The sequence below is a fragment of the Drosophila takahashii genome, chromosome 3R (genome assembly GCF_030179915.1).
Source record: "Drosophila takahashii strain IR98-3 E-12201 chromosome 3R, DtakHiC1v2, whole genome shotgun sequence".
Taxonomy (NCBI): Eukaryota; Metazoa; Arthropoda; class Insecta; order Diptera; family Drosophilidae; genus Drosophila; species Drosophila takahashii.
The window spans coordinates 37,887,269-37,900,686 of NC_091681.1; the positions used below are offsets into that span (position 1 = coordinate 37,887,269).

General features: G+C 41.2%; 1 protein-coding gene across 2 annotated transcripts in view; it reads right to left on the reverse strand.

Annotated features, from left to right (window-relative positions):
- The window catches only part of nAChRalpha1 (nicotinic acetylcholine receptor alpha1), a 57,819-nt gene that overhangs the window by 21,306 nt on the left and 23,095 nt on the right, over positions 1–13,418 (reverse strand). Inside the window, exons 1-2 of one of the 2 annotated variants that reach the window (XM_070216797.1) lie at positions 3,243–3,551; positions 2,568–2,777 (exon numbers count right to left, since the gene is read on the reverse strand). In XM_070216797.1, the coding sequence (XP_070072898.1) occupies positions 2,568–2,777; positions 3,243–3,311 (279 nt within the window). In that variant the 5' untranslated portion in view covers positions 3,312–3,551. Of the gene's footprint in view, positions 1–2,567; positions 2,778–3,242; positions 3,552–13,418 lie in introns of those variants that run through there. The other variant, XM_044395606.2, reaches the window with a different exon arrangement.

Sequence of the window (13,418 nt, forward strand, 5' to 3'; positions counted from 1 at the left end):
AAATGTGCAACATTTGCCATTTGAATGCGTTTCGGGTGGCAAAATGTAAGCCGGTCTTACATGGCAAACAATGCTGCAGCCGGAATTGCCTTTCTCAGGCAGCCTGAGTACAGAATGTATGGTATAGTATGGTATAGTATAGAATGTCACCTGGCCGGACGGGCGGCAGTTATGCAACTAATAAGCCCAAGGTACTAAGGTAGCCATGAGCCATGGATCAGGTGACCGAGGAGCAAGCACATGGAAAATTGCAAATTACAAATTCTACAGCCAAAACGCACGGCTGCTTTGTTGCTGCCCTCACATACTTTTCCACCCCTTCGCCCCTTTTCCCTCTGACAGTTGATTGCAATTTCCAGGACAACAACAAGCAAAAAAAAAAGGAAAATAGTGTACAAGCACTGATTTCAGTGCGGAGAATTTACAAGCAATTGTATGCCAATAAGGAAAAGCAGGCAACACGTGTGTCCCACAACAACAGCCACAGGGAGAGTAAACAGGACAAGAACAGGACGAGAACAGGACGAGAACAGGACTGGGAAAGTGGGTGGGTGAAAAAACGTGGACTACCAGTGGACTATTGCAATAAAAGAAATTCTGCGAATATTTCAAGCCAGTCAGCAGTCAAGCGCACACAGGGCGGCTGTGCGATATTTCTGTGTGCACCAGCTCGCATACACAGAAAAGCAATTTCGATATAAGCACCTTATGCCAGATGCCCCGATGCCCAGATGCCTGCCTGGTTCTGGATCCACAGTGGAGTGGAACCAAGCGAAAGGACCGTAAAGGGTTGATTTACCCGAATAGCCTTGGCTTTTTCTCGATTCCAGGCCGATTTGTGAGATCAACTTTATTTGCAGGCATTTATTTCAAATGATATCAAAGTTAAAACTTTATGGAAAAAGTTGGAGTAATAAAAGGCTATTATTATAAGTTCCTTTTAGTGGGGAAGTCTTGCCTTTAGACTTAAGTTTGTACACTAATTTTACAGTAAACTAAATTTAATTTTTAAATTAGATATTTTTCCCATTTAAATTAAATAATAAATTAAATAACAATATTATAGATTTTCTTTAATTTAATTACTGTGCTTAGGTTTTCTGGAAGTGTTTTTGAGGGATCTAAAGAATAATATTCAAAATGCTCAAAATAAAGTTAAGAAGATAGAAATAAAAATACTATTTGTAAGCTAACTCCTTAATTTTATTTAATAGGATTTTCCGAAGATCGGTGCCAATGTGCCTGGTATTAGAACTCTGGCTTTTGCTTCTGATTCTGCAGCTGACTGCTGCTGCTGCTGCTGCTGCCTGGTGTGCCCCTTAGTGGTCTTGGTGCTTAGCGCGTGATTTATAACAGCAGGGAAAAAATGGAAAGTCGAAAAAACGTAGCCAAAGAAGTGGCATCAAAGCAGCAGAAGGCAGAGGCTAGAGACCATAGACCAAAGCTCGGGAACGACGGGGGCCCAGAGTCCCCAACCCAGAATCATAGTGTAAAGCTCGGCTACTGTGTGGCCAACAGCACGTAACTGTTAGTCGGTTCCCCATTTCCGGCTGTCATGTGCAGCCAAACCGAGCAGAAGATTGTGCCCCATTTGCCTGGCCCACACACAGAAGCGATCTGGTTTTGGCCCAGCTGCAATTTAAGCCAGCGCCTCGATATTGCCACGAATATATATTCGGTATATGATATATGTGCTGCTGAGTTTCGAATGCCGATGCCCCTGGTAACTCGGCAACTGGTAACTGGCAATTGCATAGTTAATCAAGAAAACAATCAACTGAGCCAAAGCCATTGATTTATTATGCAAACAACAATCGAGACAATGAAGCAGCTTAGTTGCCTGGCTTTTTAATCGCCGGGTAAACAGTTATTAATTGTGCGCCGATTGTTGTCTGCGGCTTAAACAAATGCCATTGCCCACTTACCGGCGTCGCGGGGCTTTTGCGAATTAATCTGTTATGATTGTCATTCGATAAGCCTGCCAAGCGACTGGGGGGCATACTTGTCAAACAAATGGATTGCTTAGTTGGGTGGCATCGTTAGCAAAAGATATTTACACGAATTTGCTAGGTAATTTTCAAGGGGATCAAAGGGGTGGCTTACTTTGCAATTTTAACCATTAATTTAAAATGTAAGTAAAGTAAGAAAAGGTAAAAAATAATAAAATAAATTAAACAAATCGTACATTAATTCTAAATGTCTAAATAAGGAAGTATAAAACAATTGAAACTACAGAAAGTAAACTTTATCTGTGAAAAGTAGTATGAAATCAATACAGAGAAATAATATTATTTAGTATTAAATTAATACCAGATTTTTCTACAGCATCTATTAAAATTTCAAGTTTTCAAGTTTTCTTTAACCTCTGTCTTAAAAAGAGCAAAACGTAGGTATTCGAAATCCCCCTAAGACCAATGATATTAAAAGTTTTTGTTTTAATCCTGAAACTATCAAAACAAATGGCCCTTTGATTTATGTTTAATACGTGTTTTCAGGCTTCTCCTCGAACCCAAGGGGAAACTTTCGTGAAAAAGGGCTAAAGATGTAAGAGATATTGGAGTACTCACCACATCGATCAGCTGGGAGAGGCGCAGACCCATCTTGACGGTCAGGCGGTCCGAGTTGTTGCCCACGGGTCGGATGAGGCGATTGTAGTTGCTCAGCAGGTCGTCGTAGAGTCGCTTAGCATCTGGGTTGGCCAGGCCGCCGGTGGCAAAGTGTAGTGCTATGAATACAGCTGCAAAGAGCACGCTACCCATCTTAGGCCAGGTCCAACCCTGCAAATATATATGAAAGGCAAAAGCAAATAAATATGGAAATAAGTTGCGGATAATGTCTTCTGGCAGTGCAGCTTTGGTTCTGCTTGCATTAGCATTATTTCAGCATAAAACATAAAAACTTTTCTCGCTGCAAAATTGTGCAGCAAGTGGCAAACAAAGAGCGGAAGGCGCTAAAGGGGGCAAAGAGTCGTAAATTTTGCAAAAGTGTCAAAAGTCTTAGAGCTTTGTTCCCTTTTTGGCCAGCAGCTTCCAGCAGCAGCAGCGTGCAGCCATAAACACCATTTAATCTTTGGCTCAAACACTCAAGACTCCATCGCAAACATGCATGTCTGGCTGCCTGAATGTGAGTGTGAATGTGCTGAAGCATCCTTCCGTTTCCTGCGTCTTCCGCTGGCTCCTGCTGCCATCTCAACATTTTTGTTATTGTGCAATCCCTGCCCGGAGTCCAGCCCACACAATTACCCAGACACCCACTCGATATGCGTTTCTGCATTTTATGCATAAAAATCCTTGCGTTCTTCCAGCTGACATCCTCAAGTGCTGTCGTGTACAGCTACATTAGGCGCAAACAAGCAATTATAATCAATTCCTGAGCATTCAAGCCAATTAGAGGAAGTGCACAGAAAAATGTCAGATATAGTGTATAACAAGTAAATATTGGTCTCTTGTAATTGAGATAAAGCCTGGGCAGAAATGGAAAGGAATAAAACCAAAAAAGTAACTTTTTAGTGCCATAAACACACTGCACACAAAATGAATTGTTATTTACATATAATTCATGGCCATCTCGATGAATTTCAGCTCCTTTGGCTAACTCAAACAGCCACTTGACCAAGTGGTTTTATGCCGACTCAAGATTTGCCCAAGCAAAGCGTTAGCCAACTGTAACCCAAAAAGTTTTAACTGAAAAACTGTAAACTCGAAACTTTGCTGTCTTTAGTTTTACGGGTTTTTCGCCTTCAACTCCATGAAAGTTTTTGCGCAAAAGATTTTATGTGTCAGATGGAGGGAAAGTTTTCCATAATTTGATATAGACACACACATGTGGAAAATTTAGGTGGAGGCCAATTACATTTATCAATTTGATGGTTTGTCGGCAACGAGGCCAAATTAATTATGCTAATTTAATGTGTAAATTGTTCGTAATTTGTGCATTGATTTCATAAAAATGCGACTCGTCTCTCGTTCGCCTGCAAATAAATCAAATCACATACCGACGTCTGCATAATTCAGGACAAAACACGTGTCAGTGACCGCAGAACAAAGCCAAAACAGCAGGGAAAGAAATAATATTAATAATAATAATATCAGCGGAGAGGGCGACATGACACATACAGAAAATGGCGACAGGACATAGAGAACAACGAACTGCGAACAGCCAAACAACGAAAATGGCCGACATAAACAACGACAACGAAAATGAATGTCATTTCGAGGGCTATTTATGCGCCTCTTAGTTGGCAGATTATTTCATTTTCATTTCCATATGACCATTTATATTTATTTATTATTTATACTTCCCTCACCAACACACACGCGTACACGCACACACAATTCTGGCCACAATTTGGCTTGCTGCGGCTGTCAACGCTGCGTATGCGCAATATTATTTGCTGACTATTTATTAATATATATATCAACTGCCTGCGTATGTGTGTATATAAACTTTTTGTTACCATAAAAACCAGACGATGACGTGTCCTGCCCCCGAAAATAGCTCGCATTGCCATTAATGAAAAATGTAAACTGCAAAACTTTCTGATGGAATTTTCGCTGGTTTTTTGTTGATAAAGTTATAGAAGGACTACGAGTCCTCTGCTAGTCCCCTGCACAGTGGTATATTTATTTCAAAGGTATAATTTAATATTTAATTTTCTTTATATTAAATATTTTGGATTTTTAGCTGAAATTGTGCCTCTAAAATATTTTAAAATATGTTAGATAATATTGGTAAATTTCTAGTTGGGATAATAATGGTTTTTTAACCACTGTTCTTCATTTTAATTACACAAATGTTCCTCATCCATTGTGGTTATTCGGAGTTGGCAGCATAATGAAGCCAAAAAACTGACATAGACTGCGGGCCACAGTTTTAATTGCAATCAGGAAAAGGAAGAAAAAAAAGAGACCAGTTTATTGCAGAATGAACTTGATATTTGAGCACTCCCTTCTCCAAAAGGGGAACTGTGAAATAATCGCTCGGTGCTTCATCCTCATTTGGCGGGGATTGAGGACCACTACGACCACGATTAGTTGCAGCAGAAGCAATACGAGAGAAGCGGGAAAAAAGTCCCCCGCAGAACAGCAGAACAAATTGTTATGTAATTGCCCGATGTATATAGCAAGGATATAAGCCGGCAATCCACCTCCGAACAAAGCAAACACTGCTGTTCTGTCCTGTGCTGTCCTGCTTTCTTGCCATTTTATTAGCACTTGTTGGTGGGTTGCCAGGGAGGCGGTGTTATAAAAATAATAAGTATCAAAAATAAATGACCAGCTCTATGGCCGTAAAGAGAACGAGACGAGAACATTGAATGCACTCGACGTGTCCGACGGCGGCTATAATTTCAATCACTTCCCCGGCAACTGCAACTGCAGCACAAGCAAAAGCAAAAGCAGCAGCCAAAATGTGGCATTAAAAACACTCGTAAACGCTGAGGGGGAAAAGCGGAAAAGCTGAGCTGGGGGAGTGGATTTTAGTGTATCTGCTTTCCTTCTTTCTATTTTTTTTTTCTTTTTTCTCCTGCTTGAGTGCAGCGGGCGAAATTGCAGCAAATATTGAAAGAGAAACTATTTGTTAGCTAGCCGTCAATTTGTTCGTAATGAGCTGCGGCTGAGTCCGAGTCCCAGTGCTTTGTTGCCCGACTTTTGTTGCTGTGTGTTGCTGTGTTGTGCCACAAATGAAAATGTCTTTCAGCGTGGTAAATATTTTATGTCATTTCTGTGCTCGTCTTTTGTGCGCTTACTTGTAGTTGCTGTAGTCTCACTGGGTGCTTTTTTTTTTTTTTGGTTCCCTCACTTTGGCCCCCGCTTGTTGTTCCTCTTTTTTCTTTCTTTTTTTTTGTTTGGCATTTTTAAGCGCCAGTAAATTTTTTAGTAGGCAGAGCTGCGGCGCAGAGCAACCGCAGCAAAGGCAAAAGCAGCAACAATAACCAAGTGGAGCTCTGCCGGAAACGGCGTCGACGGCAACATGGCTGGCGAGTCAACTTCCGCTTGCTATATGGATATGTGTGTGGGTGTTTCCATTTTTCCATGTGTGGGTGCTCTGCGCGCGAGGGGCTCTTGCAATTTTCCAGTCGAGTTCGTTTTTCATTTCCGTGTTATTTGTTTTGCATACGCCACTCCGTCCCTTTTCCCCATTCCCTTGTCCCTTTAGCCCATTTCTTTGTTACTTTCTCGCTGCCTTTTTCGTTGCATACTTTCGGGGGCCTGATATATTAACATGGCCGCAACGGCAGCTGCCATTTTTGGCATTGTTCTTGTAATTGCTTTTGTCTCTGCGCCCCCGTAATTGAATTTCACTTCGCTCCCCGGCAAAGAGACCCATCATCATCGCACTTAATCCGTTGGTTCCCCAAGCGAATCAACTTCTCTCTGTGCTGGGAAAAGGTTGCACTCGGAATAAAAATATTTCCAAAGTGAAGAAATAAATATTCAATTAGTACATTACTCTTGGTCATTTGCTTCTATGGATTAAATAATTTTTATAATTTGGTTTGTACTTGTTTAATATTTTTATATTATCCCTTTTTATAAGAAGGGATTTTTCTTATCAAATAAAATTAATATCTAAGATTTATTTAATGGTTGTATTTCTTTTAGTGCCTCATCTCTCGACCAACTCAAGCCAATCGAGTGCCTAATTTATTCAAATACGTTCCATGTAATTGCAGATGGTCTGTCCTTCCCATTGATTGGCCTGTTATTAGCTGGCTGACTATCTGGCTGAGTGCATTTTTTGCAAATTATGCAAATTTGCCTGAGAATTATGTGCAGAATCTGATGCATGCATAATTTGTAGATATTTTTCAGTAATTTCTTGGCCAAATGTTGTGCGAGCAGTTGTGCTGGGAAAATTCATAGCCAAGAGCTAAAAGTCAGCACACAAATCGAATGGGGAAAAGGTGGGCTAGGAAAGAGGTGAAAGGGGAATAGATAGAGAGAGTTGTATAATCAAAGAAACGCACACACACACACACACAGCCATAATCTGGCTAAAGGTGGGCCAAAATACCTGGCCGAGTTTTTTGCGTGTACTTTTTGTCGGGTAAAAGTAAAAGCAGAAATTTTGTTATTTGAACTTTTGCTCATGAGCGCCCTCAGGTAGCTTGTTAAACATTCTTGGGTTGCCTATACATATTTATATATACCTACATAGCTGTGTGTATATTTTCTTCTTTTTATTTTTTTTTGGAAAAAAGAAAACTTCAACTTGAAACATGAAAATTTGCATATGATAAGCAAATAAGCAGATGTATGCCAGGTAGCTGGGAAAAGTTTTATTAGATTCTTGATTCGTGAAAGGAAAAGGAAAAGGGCAGGGAAAAGGGAAAAGGGAGAGGGAAAACGGGGAAATTCGTGGCAGGGAGCTTTTTGGCGCTTTTGTGGCTTTGGGCTGGCCAACTGAGGTTATGAATATGCGGCCCGAAAACCTTTGCAAATATGCGAAACATTTGAAAATTATTTTTGCATAAATAACATTGATGTAGTCTCTCACTCGCGTGTGTGTGTACGTGTGTGGCACCCAAAGGGTTGCAAATGAGCTGAAACATCTGAGCATTTGGCCCAAAGAGGCTTACCAACTACCACTGCACAGTCGCTTGAGCAAGGCAAATGATGTGCAAATATGCGTGAACCGCACACAAATGACGGAAACTGTGAGCCGTACAATGCGGCGTATGCGCAATATTTAATTTCAAGTGCTTCGAGCTGCTGCCACACACACACACAAAGCTAATTTTTCGCTCAAATGCCAGGGTATTTGCTTATGTGTGTGTGTGTGTGTGTGTGGGGAAGCATGAAATGCACTTGCTTTCACCATCAGCGCTTTAAATAAAATATTAGCATTTATTGCCTTCTGCACTCAGCGGACTATTTAGGCGGAGCGGGAGCGCACAGGATGCACAGGATGCGAAGGACGCGGGGTGCTGAGATGGAATACGGAATGGGAGTCGTAACTTGCTCTAAGTGCTATGCAAAAGGGTTGCTGCCCTGCTGCCCCGACCCAGGTGAATTGCTGCTGCTGCCTCTGCCGTCGAAGCGGAAACTGAAGCTGCAGCGTCGCTAATGTTACAGGGATACAAGGGGTATTTGCCACGCATTTAAATTTGATTGAAAAGTCTTTAAATCGTTCCGGTAAGATTTAAATGTAGAGAAAGTATGAACTGTCCATGAAACAGCAATCAAGGGCAGTCAAACAGCAATGAAATAAAATACCAGGACTATGTAAGAAAATAGTGACGATCGCACCTTTCTGACAGAAAATGAATTTACATTTGCTTCAATAAAAAGATTTTCTTCTGCCGTCCACAGGAATCCTATTTTCCCTTAAAAATATTCAGTATTTTGTCCAAAACAAAACCTAAAATGGTAATATTGGATGATTTTATTCAAAAAATTGTGATTGTTTTTTTAATTTGTTAAATTTATCCGAGAGCGATGTGGTTCGTTAGCTTAGGTTATAATCTAGCCAAAACAATCGAAATTTCTATCTCGGACGCCTATTTGAACATAATTACGACAAAAAAGATACAGAAAATTCATATTTTTGCCATTAATTCCTCATTATTAATTGTTTTTAATAAATTCTGCCCTAAAACCCTCCAGTGGCTACTAACGCGTTGCAACTTTTCAACATTAAATATTAACAATTAATACATTTATTGAATTTAATCAAAAGTGTTTGATTTTACTGAAGTAGCAAATGCAAGTGGAAAGGCAAGGCGGAGATGTAAAGTGGGTGGTGATACTTAAAGGGTGTGGCGCCTCCTTGATTCTCAAGCATTAATAAATTCAGAAGCTGAGCTCTTGAAACACTCTCAATAAGCGTAGTAATATATGCAATCCGTCCAGAGTGCTCGAGCTGACTTATTCTGCCAATTACTTAACAGATGATGTGTCCGGCTCGAGTTCAAGCTTCATCAGTCAGTCAGTGAGCCAAACGCAGGGCGTTGCTGCGGTTAATTTGGCTTAAAGTCACACAAATTGCTGGCAGTCGAAGTGCAAGTACTTGCAGCTTGAATTCGCAACTCATGCAGGGGTAAACGGAGTACGTTGGGGTCCTGGTCCACAAATGCTCGCACTTAAACCAATTGAGCTTTAAACGCCAAAGTGACAGGGGGTTCGGCGATGGCAGCAATTTCAGCAACTTTTGTGGCAACAGGACAATCGGCAGAGCAGTGACAGCTCAGCTGGATGGCGCAGACACAATGGGCTATGGGATATGGATATGGATTGTGCTGGCAATGCATCTCACTCATGGCCCGTTGACTCCACTTTGAGAGCCATGCACTCGAGCATTGTGTGTGTCTGCATGACACTTGCATTATCCCATCTGCTTATCAATAAACAGCAGTCCCCGCTGGGGCGTGGAAATGCCAAACTGTTGCTTTCACTTTGCCACCGAACTTGCGAAACTATATAAATCCTTGAGGATATAAATTGGGTACATATACACGGGCAATTGGCCGGGGACCCAGGTGCAAGATTTTTAACATTTTTTTATGGCCAAACTTGGGTTGTCTTATGGCAAAGCTCTCTCTCTGTAAGCACTTTTATATGGCCATCAAAAAGTTCCATACGCCACGTAGGCCGTGCCGAGTTAATTATGTTTATGCAATGCCATTTACATAAGAAAGACCAAGAGCAGCCAGACATCAAAATTTCCAACTCCCCCGGTGCACAGGGAGATGTATGAATAATAGCCCAAGGTGTTAATTTAATAAACGAATTACGAAAACATGAAGTGCCCCGGGCAGGAACTCAAATGTCACGGTTAATGCTAATTCTCAGACGAGATATCCTTCGCATAATCTCAATTTCTGATGTACAATTATGCTAAGTAATTTCGGGATGGAGGAGGAAAGATTTTCACCACTCGTGTAAGAAATAAAAGGAAATGTGGTATTCAAAAAGTATGCAACCTACCTATTCACTGGTTTTCTTTGATTTTAAGCTATTTAAACTACAATTTCCAATCTTTCTCATATTATATGGATATATTTAAGATACAACGAGTTTGTCCCGAAGTTAAATGATAATTTTACATTTTCTTTGTTAATCAATCCTGAGATTGTTAAATATAAAATATGAGATGCAACAAGAAACGCATCACGACTCACTTCAAGTTTCCTTGGGAACATTATTAAGAACCCAGTTAAATGGGTAGTTAGGGCTGTCAAAACTGCAAACATGGCAAGTTAATTCTGCGAAATGGTGATATACCTAGGAATATATATACTCCCCTCTCTTTCCATCCTACGATCTCCCGAGAAATAGTTTCATGCACGCAGCTAAAATTCGTGGCATACTTTCAGAGAAACTGAAACTGAAAATGCTGCTGGAGAGCAGAGCAGCTAACAACTGAAGAATGTTGGGACTTGCGGCTATGAAACAGCATGCCAAAAAGCAAATAGACGGGCCGGGGCCCTACTTCTGCCACGCCCCTTTCTCGCTTTGCCCCTTTTTCCCGAAACTAGCAAATATGTAGGTTGCCAACGCCCCTCCTCATCCTCAGCTACCCGTGAACTAGTTTCGCGTTCGCTTTAAATTATCTTTGATGCGAAAAACGGAGGGCGGGGGACTGGGGCGCTGGGAAATTGTGGGTGTGGCACGGGAAGGGAAAGCGAATTGCCGCAGGTGTCAAAAACACACAGACAAAGTCAATTTGCGCTGGCAGACGACAGGACATGCCGGCGGATGGTATGATGGTATGATGGGATGGGTGGGTAGTTTCCAGTGGGAGGAGAGGGGGGGAGGATCCACGAGCGGTGAGCGTGTGCTGCTCATTACGCGGCGCCTTTGATGTGCAGCAAGCCGTCGTAAAGTGCCGGCAGCAACAACAAACAACATTACAAGCGCCAAGTGGCCCGCTTTCTGCCTTCTGCTCTCTGATTATAATCATCATGATAAGTACTCTATATACCACATGCCACGCCCACTAGTTGGCTGCCTAACAATGGCAAGCCGCAAGCCCTCGCTTTCCCATTTGATGTCGCATTTACCGCCAGCCAGGAGGGGAATGGAAATGGAAATGAGTCCCCCTGATTTTGGGGGGAATGGTGAGAATTTAATGTTCACCTGCCCCTGCCGCGTGTTTATCTTTAATGCACACAAATAATGCACAAACTGCAAATGCTGATGGCATTGGGCGATGCGATGCGATGGCTGTGGCAACTCAACACGCCATAAAATCAAGACACACGCCAACTTTACAGCCACGAGCAGCAATATCAGCTATATCAGCAGCAGCATCCGACAAATTGGGGACACGCCCAGGCCACAAGAACTCCCATCTAATTCAGGCAAATGCCAGGCAAAGCGGTGCACTGGGAAAAATATATCTGGAAAGCGATCATCGGTATTTGATTCGGAATGCGGAAGATCACACGTCTTAGGAACCCTTTTTAGTTGCTTGATAGATTAAACGTATATAAAGTAAAATGTTTATTAAATTTAATTTGTACAAATTGTAAAGTTTGTAGCCTCTGAGAATAATTTTCAGCAATGATTAAAATATATCAAAAATCATTAAAACAAAACAGCAATTAACTAAGTAATTTTCACGTGTTTTTTGTTAAAATTTAATTTTTGTTTCTAATTTTCATTGACTAGTTTTTAAGCAGGTGCCTAAAGACTAAACAAAAATCAATGGCTCATCCAATTATTATTTTTCTATTAAGCAAATTATCGTAAATATAATCTAATATCAAATATTTTTAGCAAGAAAAGCAATTCAGAAAATGTCCTAGTTAAATTAGATATTATTGAAAAGAACATTTCTTATTCGCATTAAACTAATAAGCTCTTTAGGATGTATTATCCTCCTGTAATAAAACTTCTTGCTAAGATATGTTAATAAGTTGGCAGTTAGAACGTTTCACATGAAGTAGTACAAGTGTTTTCCGTTAACAGCTCTTTAATACCGGATGGCAATCTAACCCAGCTAAACTTTCACAAGTTTCCATCCAGCTCCCATCATCTTTCAGGCGGTGTCAGAATCAAATTGATAGTCCCAGAGTTCGGTTTTCAGCACTTGGAGGAAACAAAGCATAACCGGCTGTTGAAATGACTTTTACCCATTTTGATAGATAGATAGGAGCCGAGACTAGAGGAAAAACAATGCCGACAGCTGCCAAGGCCTGTCAATATTTCAGAGTAGCGGCTACATTAATCAAACGGCCAAGTCCGGCTACTCGCTCACCTATTTCGAGTGATTTGGGCAGAAATAATTGGCTATATGTGTAGAGAGGGTGTGCTATTCAGGGGGCATTGACCAGTTGTTGTTGGGGTTTGAGGTCCTCTGCCAATTTCTGTCATTCGATATGCACAAAAGATTTATGAGTTAATTAATGTAGCGAAGTGGAGTGAATCCTTGGAGCGGATTCATTGTTGAGTATGATTAATGCGTTTGCCGTTTTTTGTCTGCGCCGGAAGCGGAAACGGAAATGGAAGGCAATTGTTATTGTAGCTGCCGGGGGTTTAGTTTTAAAGCATCAACAAAGTCTGCAGCTGCCTGCACTTTAATGTGCATCAAATTGGGTCAGATGGCTGATGGCTGGAGCGTCTGGCCCACTTCGGTGGTCGTAACTCATTCATAGCTCATAAACGGTGCTAATATTGAGTGTCGATTTTCCACCACACTGGCCCAGGACATTGCACCAATGTCTCTCTTTCACACTTTCCTCGCTTTTCCTCGGCTTTCCTCCCCGCTTTTCCCCGCTTTCATCTTACATCTGTGTGTTTATGTGTGTTTGAGTGAACAATGCAGCTGTTTTCCTCGGCTTCTCTATTTTCTGCGACCCGCTTTTTGTGCACTACCGACTGCCGAGTAAGGACTATAAGGACTAAGGACTACGGACCACGGCGGCAGCTGCTTCATTACGGAAGCCAGTATCCTGTTAATAGTTTAACATAAACTGTGGTAAAAAGTGCACGCCGCCTGCCGCCGTCGCTTTTATTGATTATCGCTACAGGGACACTCTTACACTGTATTCGCCATTCTGCACCGGAAGTTGACACACTTAGCAAATGGCGACCAAGATGGCCTACAAAATGGCTGGCAATTCATAAAAAATGCATCTCCCTGTAGTTTGATCGGCGTTTAAAATTAAATTCCAACACTCGTTTCATTTAACCCTTTCCATTGGATGTCGTTTCCTATTATATCTCCTCGCCAGCACTTTCACGTTATAACTGCAGCACCATAATTCATCTTGGGACTGCTGGCCATAAGATTGCGATTCTATCGGCTGGGAAAAGAAATCTACAAATGTCCAGGAAAAGCGGAGATTTTAATACCCTATACTGGCAGTATTATTTACTTAAAGATATTAGAAATATCTTACAGATGAATATTATATTTTGATAGAAAATGATTTAAGATCAGAACATTTTTTTACAATAAATTTAAAATAAATA